At 31.9% G+C, this 16,824-nt stretch overlaps 2 protein-coding genes across 21 annotated transcripts in view; one reads left to right on the forward strand and one right to left on the reverse strand.

Annotated features, from left to right (window-relative positions):
• The first annotated feature begins 290 nt into the window (after positions 1–290).
• Positions 291–16,824, forward strand: part of LOC138940569 (triadin) — a 41,391-nt gene continuing 24,857 nt past the window's right edge. For 7 of the 20 annotated variants that reach the window (XM_070309555.1, XM_070309573.1, XM_070309558.1 and 4 more), the window contains exons 1-4: positions 291–430; positions 494–663; positions 13,636–13,738; positions 16,008–16,067. In XM_070309555.1, the coding sequence (XP_070165656.1) occupies positions 520–663; positions 13,636–13,738; positions 16,008–16,067 (307 nt within the window). In that variant the 5' untranslated portion in view covers positions 291–430; positions 494–519. Of the gene's footprint in view, positions 431–493; positions 664–5,059; positions 5,217–5,411; positions 5,763–5,905; positions 6,176–9,650; positions 10,012–13,635; positions 13,739–16,007; positions 16,068–16,824 lie in introns of those variants that run through there. The other 13 variants (XM_070309575.1, XM_070309574.1, XM_070309564.1 and 10 more) reach the window with 12 other exon arrangements.
• Polr3g (RNA polymerase III subunit G) overlaps positions 10,420–16,824 on the reverse strand; it is a 33,716-nt gene continuing 27,311 nt past the window's right edge. Inside the window, exon 2 of the mRNA XM_070309577.1 lies at positions 10,420–10,573. The gene's annotated coding sequence lies outside the window, so the exon portion shown is untranslated. The remainder of the gene's footprint in view (positions 10,574–16,824) is intronic.

Consider the following 16,824-nt stretch of genomic DNA (forward strand, 5'->3'; position numbering starts at 1 on the left):
CATATAAATATTTTAAGCGTGTAAAAGAAGATCTTTTTATTTCATTTTGCTCGATTTTTGACCTATTATGTTATGAACTCTATAGCGTAAAATCCTTCAGACAAATCCCTTCAGAAGGGATGTGGTTTCAGATCGAACGCGGTCAAATCTAGACGAATAAATGCTTCTAAGAGTTTGATTGATCAATCGAGACAAAAAAAAGTAAAAATTCCTTTGTTCTGATTGGTTAATACAATGGTTCGAGGTATCTCTGACGTTTCCCCGACCGCAATCTAACGCGCGCACACAGTAGCGTACACGTGTACCTGTGCGCAGCTTGTGTCAAGTGAAATAGGAAAGTTTGGATCGTTATCAATTGGTCTCTTCTTCTTTTATCACTACATTGTAAAATCTATTCTCATTGATTGTTGTTGACGTCTGCGGATTATTGGTAAATAATCGGTATATAATAATTGATTTATAATAATTGGTATAATAATCGACGGTAAAATAGCTAAAATAACTGGAACTGGGTGAAAGATGCCTGCGAACAAGTCGAACTTATCGACACCCCGTAAGGAAAAGCCCGGCAATGGGTTAATCGCCGCAACCGCAGCTGCTACGTCCAAGAAAAAGAAGCGCCCCGCCTGCATTAAGAATAAAAAACATTGCAAGCAATACCTGGTGAGTGTAAGCAATGAGCTCAATCTATTGTGACGCGAATCGAACGGCCATATTGATGAAAGGAGATATGCGCCCCGACAACGACAGACTAGTGTTGATTTATAGATACCAGCTATATATTTTGATTGATCGTTCCAAGAATGAAAGAGCCATTCCTTTAAAATACACAGTGTACTTTGCGTGACTCTTTTCTATTACAGTACGTGGAGTAAATGTCATTTTTCAATAAAATGCCAAAGGTTAGGGACGCTTCTTAGGAAAATATATTAAGTGTTATTGACCTCAAACGTTGTAACTTTGTTGACAACCGCGGAGGAAAACGCATATTTTATTCTCTATACTTATATATATTTTTTCTCTTTACGAGGGATAATCTATATCACAAATATTTTATTCTAGATATAAAAGAGAAAAATAAAGAGAGAAAGAGAGAGAGAAAAAAATGTTAAAAAGTGCAGCTAAAAATGCAAAAATGTGTGAACTTTTAAGTTTTTTTACACTTTGTTCCTCAATTTTGTCTAAAGTAAATATGCATCATTATTATTTAAAAAAAATGTAAGTAAAAGATAAACAGTCCCATATTATGATTTTTAGCATAATTGAAGCCAAATTATTATAATTTCTTAAATATATTGGTTTGTTAGTGAGAAGAGCCATATATAAAACAAAAGTAATTATTTATCAATCTAGTATTTGTAAATTGTAATTTATCTAATAGTTTTAAATTGTATAAAGGAGAATTAAAATTTTTGTGTTGCTTCTTTTAGGTATCTTCTTATATGTTAGTTTATACGTTTTACATGTTGTTCTTTTTATTTTTGATAAAAAAAATATATTGGAAATGTACATAGTCAGAAATAAAGAAAAGAAAGAAAGTAACATGATAGATCGATGTTGAGCATGCTTCAATACCAATCGTATGATGCAATTCGTATTCTTTTTGATATTGTTGCATATTAAACAATGGAATATATTTCAAATATATGCTATACTATAACATATATTAATACAGTTATATTACAAATCCTAATAGGGGCGATATCATCAAAAGAAGTTTTATTAAAATACAATATAATATTTGTTTTATTGTGTGAATTATAAGAACGTGAATAGAATCTATATTTTATACGAATATTTGGCGAAGGCGTAATCAGGCACATTACTAAGTCAATATTGATAATTTTATGTAAAACGTTTAGAATGTATCTTCCTCGCGCGTCATATATGATGTGTACGTGACATAAATATGAAGCGCTAAGAAGAATAAAATCGAAATTCGATGATGTGTGTGACATCACAAGGGATTCGTTCCAGTATCGTATTGTATCCAGCATAGTTTTGGTCATACATTTTAATACTTTTCGAATATCTATTATAGTGTACAGTTTGTAGCAATATTATAAACGACGTTATATATAACATTATGTTTCAATATTTTATTTTTAGGCCTTGCACATATCCCTTCCCCCTTCCATCCTTTTTTTATGCTTTTGAATATTATTGCATCATTTTTTCCGCATCATATCTGTACTCTTTTTTTTTTCACTTACAAATTTACTTTTTTAGATTAAGTATGTAACGGAAACTATTAATCACACAAGTCAATTTGTACCATAATTTGCTTCAACTAAATTTTCAATTTCATTCAAATTTTCATTATGTATAGGATGTTGCGCCATAAGTGGCTACCCTTTCTTCTTTTCAAAGTAAGAGAGATAGATCGTGACAAAACATATTACAAGTTAAATGCCTCAAATTGAACTTTATTGTATGTTTATAAAAGCTATTTATGTTAAGGGACCGAGAGATACGCATTACTTTTTATAATAATATGAATATTTCGATATAATAATAGTTGTAGCGCTGTTCGAAGTAAATATAATGATGTTACGGTTTAATGTAATTATTTCACAAGTAATTTTATCTGTTTGAAATATGGTTTTTTTTTTTTAAATTTTCGAAGTAGTAATTTTTAGTAATTGATCCATATCTTTGTTCATCGAGTAAAAATAGAGGAAAAATAAAAAATACTTTTGTTACACGTAATGAAGATTCGGTCTATCGATTAAGCCTATTAGAAACTGAAGCAATGACGGCGTTATTAAGAGAAAGAAATACAATATTCAAAAATATTTATAAAATATTATTATGGGGACACCGCATGATCCGGCTTGATGTCAAATTTAGAAGATATACAACTGTTTCCATTAAAAGGCACTTACTGTATATGTCGCAAATGTGTGCTGGAGTGACGAATGAATTTTTCATTGTATAAGCTGCACAAAGCAACGATATTCTCTCGCGTGAGTGACAGAAAAAAATAATTTCCAGTTCTTCTATAGCTCGCGGGGATTTAGGCGCCAATTCATCGCGAAAACTCTTGTTCCACACTCATTTTTCCTCCCCTTAAATATTCAGCATATCGAATAGAATAGCAGTGAATTCTAGGTTTATATAGGTCACGAATATATGTTATTTAACGCGGATCGAAGCGTGGTCAAGGGGGAATATCGCTCGAGAATGGCCCGCGCAACTTCGGATCGATGTTAGACATTACGACGCTCTTTTTGTAAAAGCTAAGGTGCGTCATTGCAGCAGAGAGAGAGAGAGAGAGAGAGAGAGAGAGACGGATAAAGACTGTTTATAAAATAGAGAATTATTGTAAATATATTGTTCGGTTGACATACGCTTTAATTTATTTGTTTGATAAAATTTAATATCTCATATTTGATCATTAAATTTTTTTATTACTTAAATATCAGTAATTATTATTGTTACATATTGTACATATAGTACCTCGATAACTTTAGAGGAATAGAGATGGAGAATTGAAATTTTGAGGGATTTTATGGGATAATAACCAGGATAGCGCCCCAACGTCTATACAACAAGCGATGGTTTAAAAATCTTAAACGTTATGAGGGCTCGAGGCGGGTATTCGTTTTTGAAGGTATTTTTAAAGACGAGAAAAATCGAGATCTTTGAATGAGTTTTGTCGCGACCATCCAATCGCGAGAATTATCACGTACCAAAATTATCATTTCCTTGCGTTATCCAGGATCTATGAAGAATGTGACGGATATCGGATCTTGCATATATACGTATTCGAATTGTTGACCTTGTACAGTTTCACATAGAGCATCACGAAGACATGAACTGTCCAACTTTTCATATGTCTCTCTCTCTCTCTCTCTCTCTCTCTCTCTCTCGCAATCCGCGAAAGAAAAGCTAATAGTATTGAGAAATGTGACTTTCTCGAAAATTTTATCTCATTTCAAATTACGTCACAGTGAGGAGGAGGGGGGGAGGGGAGAGGGGGAGGGGGTTGACTCGACTTTCGGAACACGCTTATCGGGAGTTCAACGACGCGTTGCAACTCTACTTGCTCGACATCGTGGCGCCGGATACGCGATGAGCACGACGAATGGCAGACGGGAGAAGACGGAAAATGACAAATGGATAGGAGAGTTGGGAGAGAGAGAGAGAGAGAGAGAGAGAGAGAGAGAGAGAGAGAGAGCGTATCAATGAATTCCAAAACAAGAATAGAATGATAAAAGTCTCGTTAAAAATAATATATAATGATGAATGTTCGCTGAGAAAATGGATATAGCAGAGTTGTTTTAATTTTTTATTTTTTATATAGATATTGTATCAAGTTAAATTTTTGTACAATATTTTTTTGTTGTATCAAATTTGAATATCTCGCAAAAATTTGAATATCTTATAAAAAAGCAAAATTAAGTAGAATAAATTTTTTTCATATACAAGTTTCGTTCGCAAAAAATTGAAAAATCAACGATACATTTATGTTATTTTATGTTTGAATAATTTTTAATAATCATATACATTATATGATTAAATTCATCTTAATGTAGTTGTTCATACAGAAATGAAGAACGTAGAACATTTTATTTACAATAATATTTATAATAATAAATAATTTAAGTTATCGAATTAATTATGCGTAAAATATCAAAATTATATTTAATTTGTCAATAAAAAAAGAGAAAGACAATTACATGTTTTAATAGTCGCTATCGATATTTATTCTATAATATATAGCATTTCGTTAGATATTATTTAAGCATAAGAAAATATAAAAAATATATTATATTAATTTCTATATCTATTTTCATCTTTATGCTTTCGCTATTGCTTTTTAAAAAATGAAACCTTGCATGAAAAATTTATTCCGCGTTCTCAAATTATTTTTCTACAATGAATTATCTTGTTAGTTATACTACGATTTTGCACACACTATTTATATTCTCGTATCAATTCCTATTAATACGAGCTATAAATATTATTGAACTTTTCGCTTCATATAATTTTTATATAAGATAATTTATAAGATTTCACTGTAATATTTGCAGTGGGAGATACATTAAAAAAAAAAAAAAAAAAAAAAAAATACAGAACAGAAAGGCAAATGCAAAGAGAGGAAAAGCAAAGAGTATCGATGAACATTATGTATATGGAAGCGAATCCTTTGGAATCGAAAGAGAGATCCTAGAGATCTTCGAAAATGATAATAAAATTACAACATGTGCGCGGTAAACAAAAAATTTAAATTACTAAATATTAAACACAATACGTATAATAGTTACATAACTTAATCTTTACGCTTTCGTTCAAATGAGGAAAATTTCTTTTCCGCGCACACACACACACACACACACACACACACACACAGTGTTAAACGATTATCGTAATTCTAAATGGCCAATTCGTCATTGCGAGGAGTTTAGTGACGCGGTGACGATGTAAAGAGAAGGAGAGACGCAGTAACGGAGAAAGAGCGAGCCGGCCGGCAAGGAAAGAACGACGTTGCGGACTATCGACCCGGTCTTCGTCGGTTCGACGCCTGCGCCTGTTTCCGGCAACCCATCCTACCACCTCCGCAGGCCGTCTTGCCGACGACGCGGCGCTCTACGCAACCGTCGGTGCGGCGACAGTGGGACCAGCAGTGCCTCTCACGGTTTCGTTCTCGCTCTGTCCCTCCGTCTCGTCGTAACGACTATTCGTACGTGTCCGGAGTGTCACCTGGGTGCTCATAGGCATATACACGCGCAAACACATACACACAGGGATACTTGAACGTACAAACGTCATTACATATTAGATCCATTTCTATCTTAATTTCTCTCTCCGTTCTTCTCTTTAGCTATATTCTTTTCCGCATCTCTCTTATGTCATTGACACGCTCACACGGATACGTTAACGCGAATCGCTACCGGTATGTGTCACTCGCTCACCGACTAGTGTCTATACCACCGTTTCGCGATCGTCGTTTTTATCTCTACAGCGTTTACGCAACAGAGAAAATTTAATTAAACGGGATTAGTGTTGAACCGATGTGTCGGCCATCGCACTTGATACCGGTGTCTTTTCTTCTTCCAAGGTTCCTTGCCAAAGATACTCATATAGGTGTATACATATATATGTGTGTACGGAGAAGACGAGCTGGGCAATTGACGAGGTGTCGATGATACTCTGGCTAGATCGATAACTGGTATATATTGAGATAAGTGAAGAGAATAAGTAATACAGAGAGAGAAAGAGGAAAAATTTATGGGACGAAGGGAAAGAAGTCTCGTGGATGACAAACAGGAAGCTTGTCAAGAATGAAGATGAGGAAGTGGTAAAACCGGAAAGTGGTCGTCGACTTGGCTAGTCCTTGGTCTATCTCTTCTTTCGTCCTATCTTTTTCTCATCGGCAAATTATCCAAAAGTCGACTTCGACAATTCGTTCTTCTTTTTTTTTTTTTTTAAATACTCCATTTGAAATACGACTTGTTACGTAAGTGCCAACTTGCGATGATATTCATCGATACGGATTCCTCGAAGATTTCACGATAATTTCTTCTGACTCACTTCTTATTTTGCTTAGCCCGATTTATTTATAGTTCATCTTACACGTGTATCTTACTAAGGGGATCTTTGCTTTAATCGTTCTCATCGTTTCGCACCTTCGTTATTGTTGCGCCCGATACAGATCATTTTAAATATGCTGAGATGCAGCTCGATTGTAATCCTAAATCGTTCGTCTCGCCATTTTTTTTTTTCTGTCTGGTAAAAATTTATCGAATAATCGTATGTGCGCGGATACCGGCATTGCGTCTTATTACGTACATCACAGTCGCGCATACGCGCACGCACACATCGATGATATACAATACGTATACTTCCTCACACAGATAGTTCCTCCCTTCTCGTTCTACATGCAGGATGGCCCAATAGAACACTTAAATAAATAAAACATTTCAATATCCTTAAGTCATATATAATATATATATATATATATATAGGATGTCCCACCAAAAGTAGCCAATCCCTTTTGTCTTTCGAACTAAAAGGGATAGACCATAAGTTTTTCCGAGAATTTTTCCGCGAAATATTTACATGCGAATTTTAACGCGAAATATTTACATACATTGTTGTATTCGTTTCAAAGAGCGCTACAATTTTTATCGTAATATCATTTAATTTCATATATGTATATTTCTTACGGTCTATTTCTTCCAGTTTAAAAGATAAAAGGGGGCGATCACTTTTGGTGAGACACCCTGTATAACGAGAGGTGATGCGATTATTATCGGACACTCTGTATATATACACCCTATATACATATGCACTCACTCACTCATTCACTCACTCACACATGTATGTAGAGAGAAATTAATTAAAATTCTCATTAATTATTAGGAAAATCGCTAAACGATAAAGGACACAGAACGAATTAAACCGAGTAGGAAAGTCCTCTATCGTTCTGCGATTTTCGTAATAATTAATGAGAATTTTAACTAATGTGTCAATTATACATATATATTTTTTAGTACCAATATATTAGATATAATACACACGCGCAGACATAGATACGCGCACGCATCTACATATACACAATCGAACAAAAAATGTTACACTAAATAGAAAAATTAACTCCGTCAGAGTTTGAAGCGATTTTCGGTTTTGATAAAACAAATAATATATGCTTGCCTCTATGCGATTTAAATAAATCGCTTATAATATAAAAACAAAGAATTATTTTATATATCTTTATATTGATGTTTATAAAAAAATATTGTGGGCATATTGTTTTTCTATTTGTGTACATGCTTCACACATCTTCGTGTATCACTGAATATATTACATATATACAAACTCTATCATTTCTAGTTTTTAAATCACTTTATAGGCATTTAGGATTTTATTATAAATTTTATGCATTATTTGTCGGTGAAAAATATACTAAGTTTTTTAAGATAAAAAATTAGCAGAATTATGTAAATCAGGGAAATCAGAGTAGTAACTTGCGTATAGTCGATTTCACTTAAATCCATCTTTCATCGAAGGATCTATTTAAATATTGTTCGATAGTGAATATAAAATGAGCTGGAGCTCTGTCGTGCATGGATCACTTTTATAATCGACAAATTGAGATAATCTATTTATCGAAAAATTTACAGAATATATTTGATAGCTTGTTTGTTGAAACGATAGATCTTTCATGAGATCTTCCATCCACCCATTTAAAATAAAATAAAATATAAATCTACACATAAAAAAAAACACAACGTTGAGAGTTTGCTTTGGTAATCGTAAGATCTCTATTGCTCAAAAACGTAACGACTATTTCGTCTAATATTGTAAACGTAGCTTTATCAATGAACAAAATATGAGCTATAAAATATAAAGTATATTAAAAAAAAAATGCACATTTTATATACAAGAAAGTACTATCTTCGTTGAATCATCTAGCGGAGCAAACATCTTTACTCATTGAATATAACGTTGTAATGGCTTCAAAGAGTTTTCCGAGTTTCATTTACTGCTTTTAATATGTGATTTTTGATATTAAAAATGACAATTGATCTGGAACTTCCACCGACGAGTTCCAAATAAGCTTAATTTACAGAAGGATCGGGGAAGCTTTTTAAAACAATATGCGAGATACAATTTTCCCATTTCAATCTGTCTGTTCGCGTAGAAAAGTTATTTGCAATATTTCCATTAATAATTCATTGTATATGATATAATTGCTATTTTTGGATTAAAATAATAAGCCGCATTATATACAATATAATCATGGAACATATGATGACGACTGATCGCAAAGACAAAATTCTTATATATCAAAGTAAAATGATAAGCTATTTTTTTTTCGTTCTAAATTGTGTGGCGATAAAAATAGGATACCTGAAATACTTTTTGTAAACATTAAAATAAAAAATATATAAGATAATATCCTTTGTTTTCACGTTGCATAAAATAGAAGCGAGCAAATTATTTGCTCTTCTTAAATCATATATATGTGGGAGTCAACAAATTTCAGAAATAATTTTAGAATAATGTTCAGATTTATTCTATATATATATATATATATAGGGTGTTCTATTTTAATTATACATCCTAAGTATCTTGAAAACAATGTATTTTTGTGATCTCATTGTTTCAAATTGAAGTTGCTTGATCTTAGAGCATTTGTAAAATAAATAATTTAATATTGAATTACTATCAAAGTTTACTATCAAAGTAATCTTGCATTTTGTAAAATAAAAACTCGCATATATTTTATTGCGTATTCTTATAACTGTGATTAATATCAAAGCGTTTTTAAAATAATATAATTGAACTTTTTTTTAAAGTAATTCCCTAAATTAGAAATCATGGAAGTTTAGCATCGGTCTTAGCGTAAGCGAAGAGGGATCACACGTTCGAATTTACATATATTTGGTGAAGTAAAATTAGACAGTGTTAGCAGACCCTTATATAAATTCCACGATCGATACAATGCTGATGAGTCGCAATATTAAAATGATCTTAATAATATCAGTAGGATCATCAAGTATAGTAATAATATCACGAGGTTGCAATTTTTGCCTGTAACGTATACACATATATATATACACACATATCCTTACACAATTAACAAATTCATATACATAAACACTTGACACCGTACGTACGTGATGTACTTATACATGCAGAGGAAGCAATTCGGAGCCCGAACCTGAGCCCGAGCACCGCTTACGAACACTGCCTCGAAGGCTGAGAGAAGAGGAAGTGCGGGTGCGCCGGTGAAGTGGCGAAGGGTGGATGAGGAGAAGAGGAGCCCGTATAGTAGTGTATTTCGCGTCATAATCGACACCGAGGAGTCGCATTGTCCTTCTCGATAGAACGTCCCTAATTCTGGCTCGTTAACGGGACCGCGTGTCCGTCGTCGAGAAACAGCCTTTGTGCTAAAGCAGCAGCTGTGTGTCACTGTCCCACTGCCCCACACACCGCGGCCACATGATCGGTTCATTCTGGAACCTCTGCCGTGCGTGCCCTTCAATGCCGATTGATAAGGTGAGAGAATGGGAAATTTATAGTATAATCCATATATAGGAATTCGATTGTCATTTCTCTTGAATTAGGGTATACATATGTCTAATTTTTCGAGATATTTTTTTTTTTTTGGGGGGGGGAAGCTAGAACTTTCTCTAATTAATTTATTCCGTTTAATTTATAATGATCCTTTTGTAGCGAAATGGGGACAATCTTTAATATTGTATTATTTTTGTAACTGAAGTATAAATTTCAAATCAAGGTTCTATTAAAGTAAATTCTATTTAAAATTAAATAAAAAAATATCATCTATTCTTGAGATTCGATATACTAAAAGCTCTCTTTACTTTTAATCATTAATTTTTGAGATTTTTTTTAAAGGAAAGATCGATTCTTGAACTTCTTCTGAATTAGAGGACTAAAAACTACGATAAAAAAGATATTTAATAGCACTTAACTTTTGATAGCAGATTAATGTTTTTAAATCTTATTTTATACGTATTTATTTGACATGATCTTAAAGTTCTGGTTTGATCCAGCGCATTTGATTTTCCGCACATCAGAGCTCGATTGCAATATCTCTCTGAAATAAAAAATTTAAATCAGATTTAAAATAATTAAGAAATATTTATATCATATAACTTAAATAATAAAATCTAGTATCAAATAAAATTTAATAGGGAGAAATTTTCTCAATTTTGATAATAAAAGCATTAATAAGAAATTTTTGCGCGTTTTGTATATTCTATTTCGTCGCAGAGAGCCATGAATTTCACAGATATCGAGATTCTCTCATTTTTATATTTCGCTTCTCATTTATATAAAATATGATTAAACGCTTCATTTTTTTTTTTCACGCTATTGAATATCGAACAATATTGATGGTCATAACTATGAGGTGCATTATTGTTTCGCGACATTGTTGCATTAATACATCTCAGCGAGGAGACGTTCATCGATCGGTAGCAATTTGCGAATTATTTTTTTTAAATAATCCATTAACTTTATCAACGTTTTCACGTGCCGAGTTATCGAGATGAACGCGGGGGAGTGAAGTCAAGGCAAGAATAGTCAATTTCTGGGCAATAAACCCAATGTAATGCTCAGGCTTGGGAACGTTACTCTATAAAAGTAACGCGTTACCATTACCGTTACTTGGAAAGTAACGACTCGTTACTTTTTCGTTACGTTTTCGTTTTTTGTAATACTAAAATAAGCTATTAGATTATAAAATTATTTAATAATCAATATTAAATGTAATAATCTATGTTACAATTAAAAACACGTAAATTAGTCTCTATATAGCAAGCGTTTTTTTTTTCATATTTATCTTATTTAATGATTGTAATTTTTTATGTTAATATCTTTAATTTTTAATACCCTTATCTTTATAGGAATTTAAATTGTAATTTACAAATTTCAATTTTGTCGAAAATTTTTATCAAACATTGTTTTTAAACATTGATAAGAGAAATATTGATATTATTAAGAGTATATTCCAATATTCACTATCAGTATTGTAGAATCTATAATTTATGTTACTATAGATTTTCAGCACTGGCAGTGACAATCAGAATGCGGCCTATGATGGAAGGCTAGAAAATATTTTTCAAAAAATATTCTACATCTATCGAATAGATATAAGATAATAAAGAAGGAAAAAAAATAACGATAAAAGTAAAAATGTAACGACCAGGCGTTACCGTTATCGTTAGAAACAGAAAAAAGTAACCGATCGTTACCGAAAGAAAGTAACGGTAACAACGTTACGAGTAACGCGTTACTTCTCAATCCTGGTTATTACCAGGATTGTTACAGTGTAGCGTGAAACTGCACGCTCACTTCGGCTGGATTGACCTCCATTGTGCTGAAAATCGTTGTGACGGTAGGAGAGAGAACCGGCATTGCGCCATTGATCGATCGATATGCCGGATCGCACGCGCGCTTCTTCTACGTCGCGTGAAGAAAGCGTTAATAATATTTTTACTTTTATGCTCAGGATTTTTTTTGTACTTGAGACACGCAATTGTCGTTGCTACGGCGAAAATGCCGATCCGAAAAGTCGATTTATCGCGGGTGGAACGTGGGTGGAAGAACCAGCATTGCGCCACTCGTATCTTCGTCGATACTCGCGACACTTAGGCCTAAGTCGTTATAGCACATTGACATTTACTACTTACTTCCTGCCACGACATATTTACGTGACTAATCGGCACAAGGAAGCTGTCGCGAATATAATTCTAGAATCTATTTTCATTAATATAATAAACAAAATGTACAAAATATATAAATATAAAAATGTGCAAGATGCATTTATGGATATTTCGTATTACTCGATCCAGTATTTAATGTTTGCAAAATATTAATCGAGAAAATATATTTCCCCACTTTCGGCACGGAAATTTTAATTTCCTCGTTATTTACTTGTTAGGACATTGTATTTTATTTTAACATTAAAATAACAATATTACTATACTTTGCAATATTTTATTATGCATATTAAATTGTTCTGTATACTATTAATCGCACACTTTCTTGCGCTTTGCAATCATATTTATCTTTTATTAACATACAATTTTTTATAATATCTTCTCTCCCTCTCTACACATATATATATATTGCTTCGCACATTTGGAAACATAATTGGATATTGTCTATTATATTGTGAACAATGGCAATCGTGTGATTATGAAAATTGTTAGGTATTGTTCATAGGAAGAAAATCGTCTGATTCGCAGAGTATTGCTATTTGCGCAATTATGTCGATATATTCGCCCGAAAACTTATGGTACTCCCCCGGAATAGAAAGTTGGAAGTTGTCGTTAAACTCCACAGACAAATTAACAAATGTATACATAAATGTTACACTTGGGAAATGATACCGAACATAAATGTTGATAGCGATTGAAACTTTGTTTAAATGTTGGATATGATATGTGTTAATTGTCGTGAAACTTTCTCGCGTGTGTAAAACTTGACAAAGATATCGTGCAATAATCACTTTCGCAAAAAATACACATTATTTGTATAAAGAAGCTTGTACAAAAAGCCATCGCAATCGCACAAAGATTAGGTAAATAAAATGAATAATGGAAGTAAATAAAAATAATTAATGAGAGCGAAAGTATATATATAGTAATAAAAATTAATATTGTTATTCCACGTTAGTTTTAACACGTTAATTGCCATGCAGAAATTAAGAAGCCGATTATTCAGGACATTATTTGGAAATGAGTTCAATTTATTATATTACATTATTAAATTTGAAAAAAATAATATGTAAATTATTTATAAAATTTATTAATGAATTATTTTTAAATATTTTTTAATTAAAATTTTTTATAATTACATTTTTATACAATTATATGTCTATTTTTATAAATATTCTGTAGACTCCTGTAGTATTATACTAGCTATAGTATGTACTTTAAACAGAAATTGATATTATGAATATGAAGTGAGATAACTTGAAAGTATTTAATAAATTACATATACTATAATAATGAAATTATAATATATATATATATATATATGATAGTTTTTTCAATATTACATCTATCTGTGTAACTTTTTTTTTCTTTTTTAATCGTATGCTGTCATATGCAATAGTATAATCTGCAAACGGTGTTTAATTATCTGTTACAGCAGCTTCATTCGGAATACAGGAGCACGTACACATGGCACGAGTATACAGGACCGCACCAGGAGCATGCGGTTGTACGACGTGCGCCGCAACCGCCGTTATCGAGTGAGTATAACATTCGTAATTAGAGGCAAGACAATACACATATATTTTTTCGGTCGTATTTACTTTCAGCGAACATTTATCTCTTAAACGGTAGAAAATTTTCAACATTTATTTACTAACAAAAATTATAAAAAAAATTTACCTATGATACGTGATGTTTCGCACGTGACATAAGGAAAATGAGTAGTGGTATTTTAATGGAAAGTTTTAAAAATTATTGCAAATGCGTTTGATATTTCGGCTTTCGTACAAATTGACAATACGTTAAATATTTTGTGATACATTCAAGTTGAGAAAAAAAAAAAAAAATATATATATATATATATATATATATATATATATATATATATATATATATATAACAAAATATCTACTGTTTAAAAGATTAATGTTTCAATAAATTCTTTGCATCTTTCGAGCGTGAATCGGCCGTTTTATCTTGCATTTAGATTTGTGCGATTCTATTTTAGAGAGAAATAGAGATACTTAATTTTTTTCATTTTAATGATACTACTTTTTAATGGATATATTTTTAAAAAAATAATTATTCCAATACACGCTCCTGAGAACATTCTACTTGCTAAATTCTGTTTATTTTTATTCCTCTTTATATTAGTCACGTGAAGATGTTTAGTGATCTCATTTACTCGTGTTACTCTTCGTATAGTTAATGCACTCGCTCTCCAACACATCTCGTTCACTTCACATACACTAAATTTTCGCGATTTTATTACGATACACATATCTTATATATTATGTTTTATATATGTTATATTATATATATATATATATATATATATATATATATATATATATATATATATATTCTCTCGATGTTATGAAATTTTCCTTTAGTTTTATACTGATGTTTCTATGTGAACGCTTAGGTCAAAGTAGATATGCATTTTTACTTGTCGGCAACCATGCACTATTCCGGGCCTAACTTTTCAGAACAAATGTTAGCTATCAATCTCAGATTGGTGGATCCTTATCATTTCCACTCGATTGAGCAAATTATTGATCGATTAAGCGTAAAAAGTGGTTCTTGGCCTTATTTAAAAACGTGTCTATACGAATATGTGTGTGTGTGTGTGTGTGCAATTTTTTGATATTTTTTAAATCTTTATATATATAATTAAATTTGGTGTAGATATTTAATGCTGGAAAATAAAATGCTGCGATAAAAAACGATAATTTGCTAAAGAAAAACTCAAATGCAAATTCCTTCAACATAGATTTGCTTGAACTATTCATATAATTTAAGAAATTTAAAGAATTTGAGATTATAATTATATAGTAGAGCATCTCGAAACTCTTATATATTATTGTATATTAAATTTTATTATAATATGATATATTAAAAAAAAAAAATTTTTTTAACCGCAAACGATCAATACGAAAGGCCAATAACCGCAAATATTTATTGACATGTCTATGTCAGACCTTATTCCGCTAATAGTTGATTTCTTAGCTAGTCGTCGCTCAAATATAATCATCCACGATCTTATAATCTTACACGATCTTCTGCGACCTCGTTTTACATAAGGCAATTTGTCTGCAATAAATTTCGCGCCGTTGATTTTTCCATTTCGTCTCGACGGTACTCGTTTTCTTGAAAAATGAAATAAACCCAATCAATAGATCATATGGACGATCAAACTCTACTATCCTTATCTATGTAATCTTTATTTGCGGGCGTATTCCTGTTACTCTTCTCTTTTACACGAGTTGACGGATATTCAGCTCATTAATAATATCGCTATCGGTGTCGCGCCATTTGACTTTTACGTGTTAATATTGTAAAATTAAAAAAAGAGACTTGTGATTCATTTAATTATATCCTAATTATAATTTAATTATAATCTAGTTATATTCACTAATACACACCATTGGAGATTTAGGAGAAATACCATATACGATTATTAACAATTAAAACTTCCGATAGAGATCATCTAATCTTTCTTTTTATTCATCAAACAATAAGAAAGTACGAGTCATCGTTCTCATTATTTATTTTATTTCCTCATCAATAATTCGCGATATATTTAAAAATAGAATTTCAATAGTCACGTAACAGAGACGATAGTTTGAAAATTTTACAATTGACTTTGAGATTAGGGTTGCGCGATCGATCATGACGTAAAGTCAATCGGTCAAGCGAGAACGGGCGAGAACGGGACTTAAGAAAAGGGCGAGAGACAAATAAGAAGGGTAAAAAATTTGAAACGAATGAAAAAAATTTGGTGCCAGCTGCGAATTTTGATTGCAGCGATGCAACCAAGCGCGAAGCTGCAATCGGCCAAGTCAACCGAGGATGAGAACAACGAAGGTAAGATTCGGAACTACGCAAACGCTCTAGTTTCATTTCGATTTTTTTCGCTCATTTAATATTCTGGGAAAAAAAAAACAAACAAACCCGCCCTCCTTCTCCTTATCCTTCTTTTCGACCGCTACTATCTATACATCTGCCGTTGATTTGCTGGCTATTAAACGAAGGAAAACAAACATACCCGAATATTTAGCGAATAAAGTTTTTCCTTATTAGATATTGTGATAAAAAAAAAAAAAAAAGTTTTTCTTTTGCTTTATAATTTTTCGTATTACATTTTGCAATTATTTAAATTATTTAAGCATTCGTGTCCAAAAGAGAGGGGGAGGGGCGCGGGTGGGGGGGGGGGGAGTATCTTATACAAATTTATTTTTTATTCACCATCAGCTGCTATAAAAAGTGATATTTTCACCCACTGACTATCCTGAACGAAACTGATAGCGAATGTTGTCACCTGAATTATCATCGTACTATTCTACATTAAAGGCTGCTATATATGAAGTATATCTAAATGCAATAATAATATGTATGTAATAATATAATAAATACTTTGATGATGAAATAATATTGTATGTTCTCTGCTAAAAAATGATAATATATCATAATTGAATTTTAATTACTTAAATGTTTATATTATTCTTTTTTACTTAGGTAACTTCATGTAGCTTTAATATGCATTAGTGCAGTGTAACGCAGATGACCGAACTTGCTATGAGCTGCGATATGTCAACAAGTGAAAAACAGTCTCACAATTATG

The sequence above is a fragment of the Polyergus mexicanus genome, unplaced genomic scaffold (assembly GCF_030449975.1).
Source record: "Polyergus mexicanus isolate NDT 795.1 unplaced genomic scaffold, iyPolMexi1.0 SCAF_17, whole genome shotgun sequence".
Taxonomy (NCBI): domain Eukaryota; kingdom Metazoa; phylum Arthropoda; class Insecta; order Hymenoptera; family Formicidae; genus Polyergus; species Polyergus mexicanus.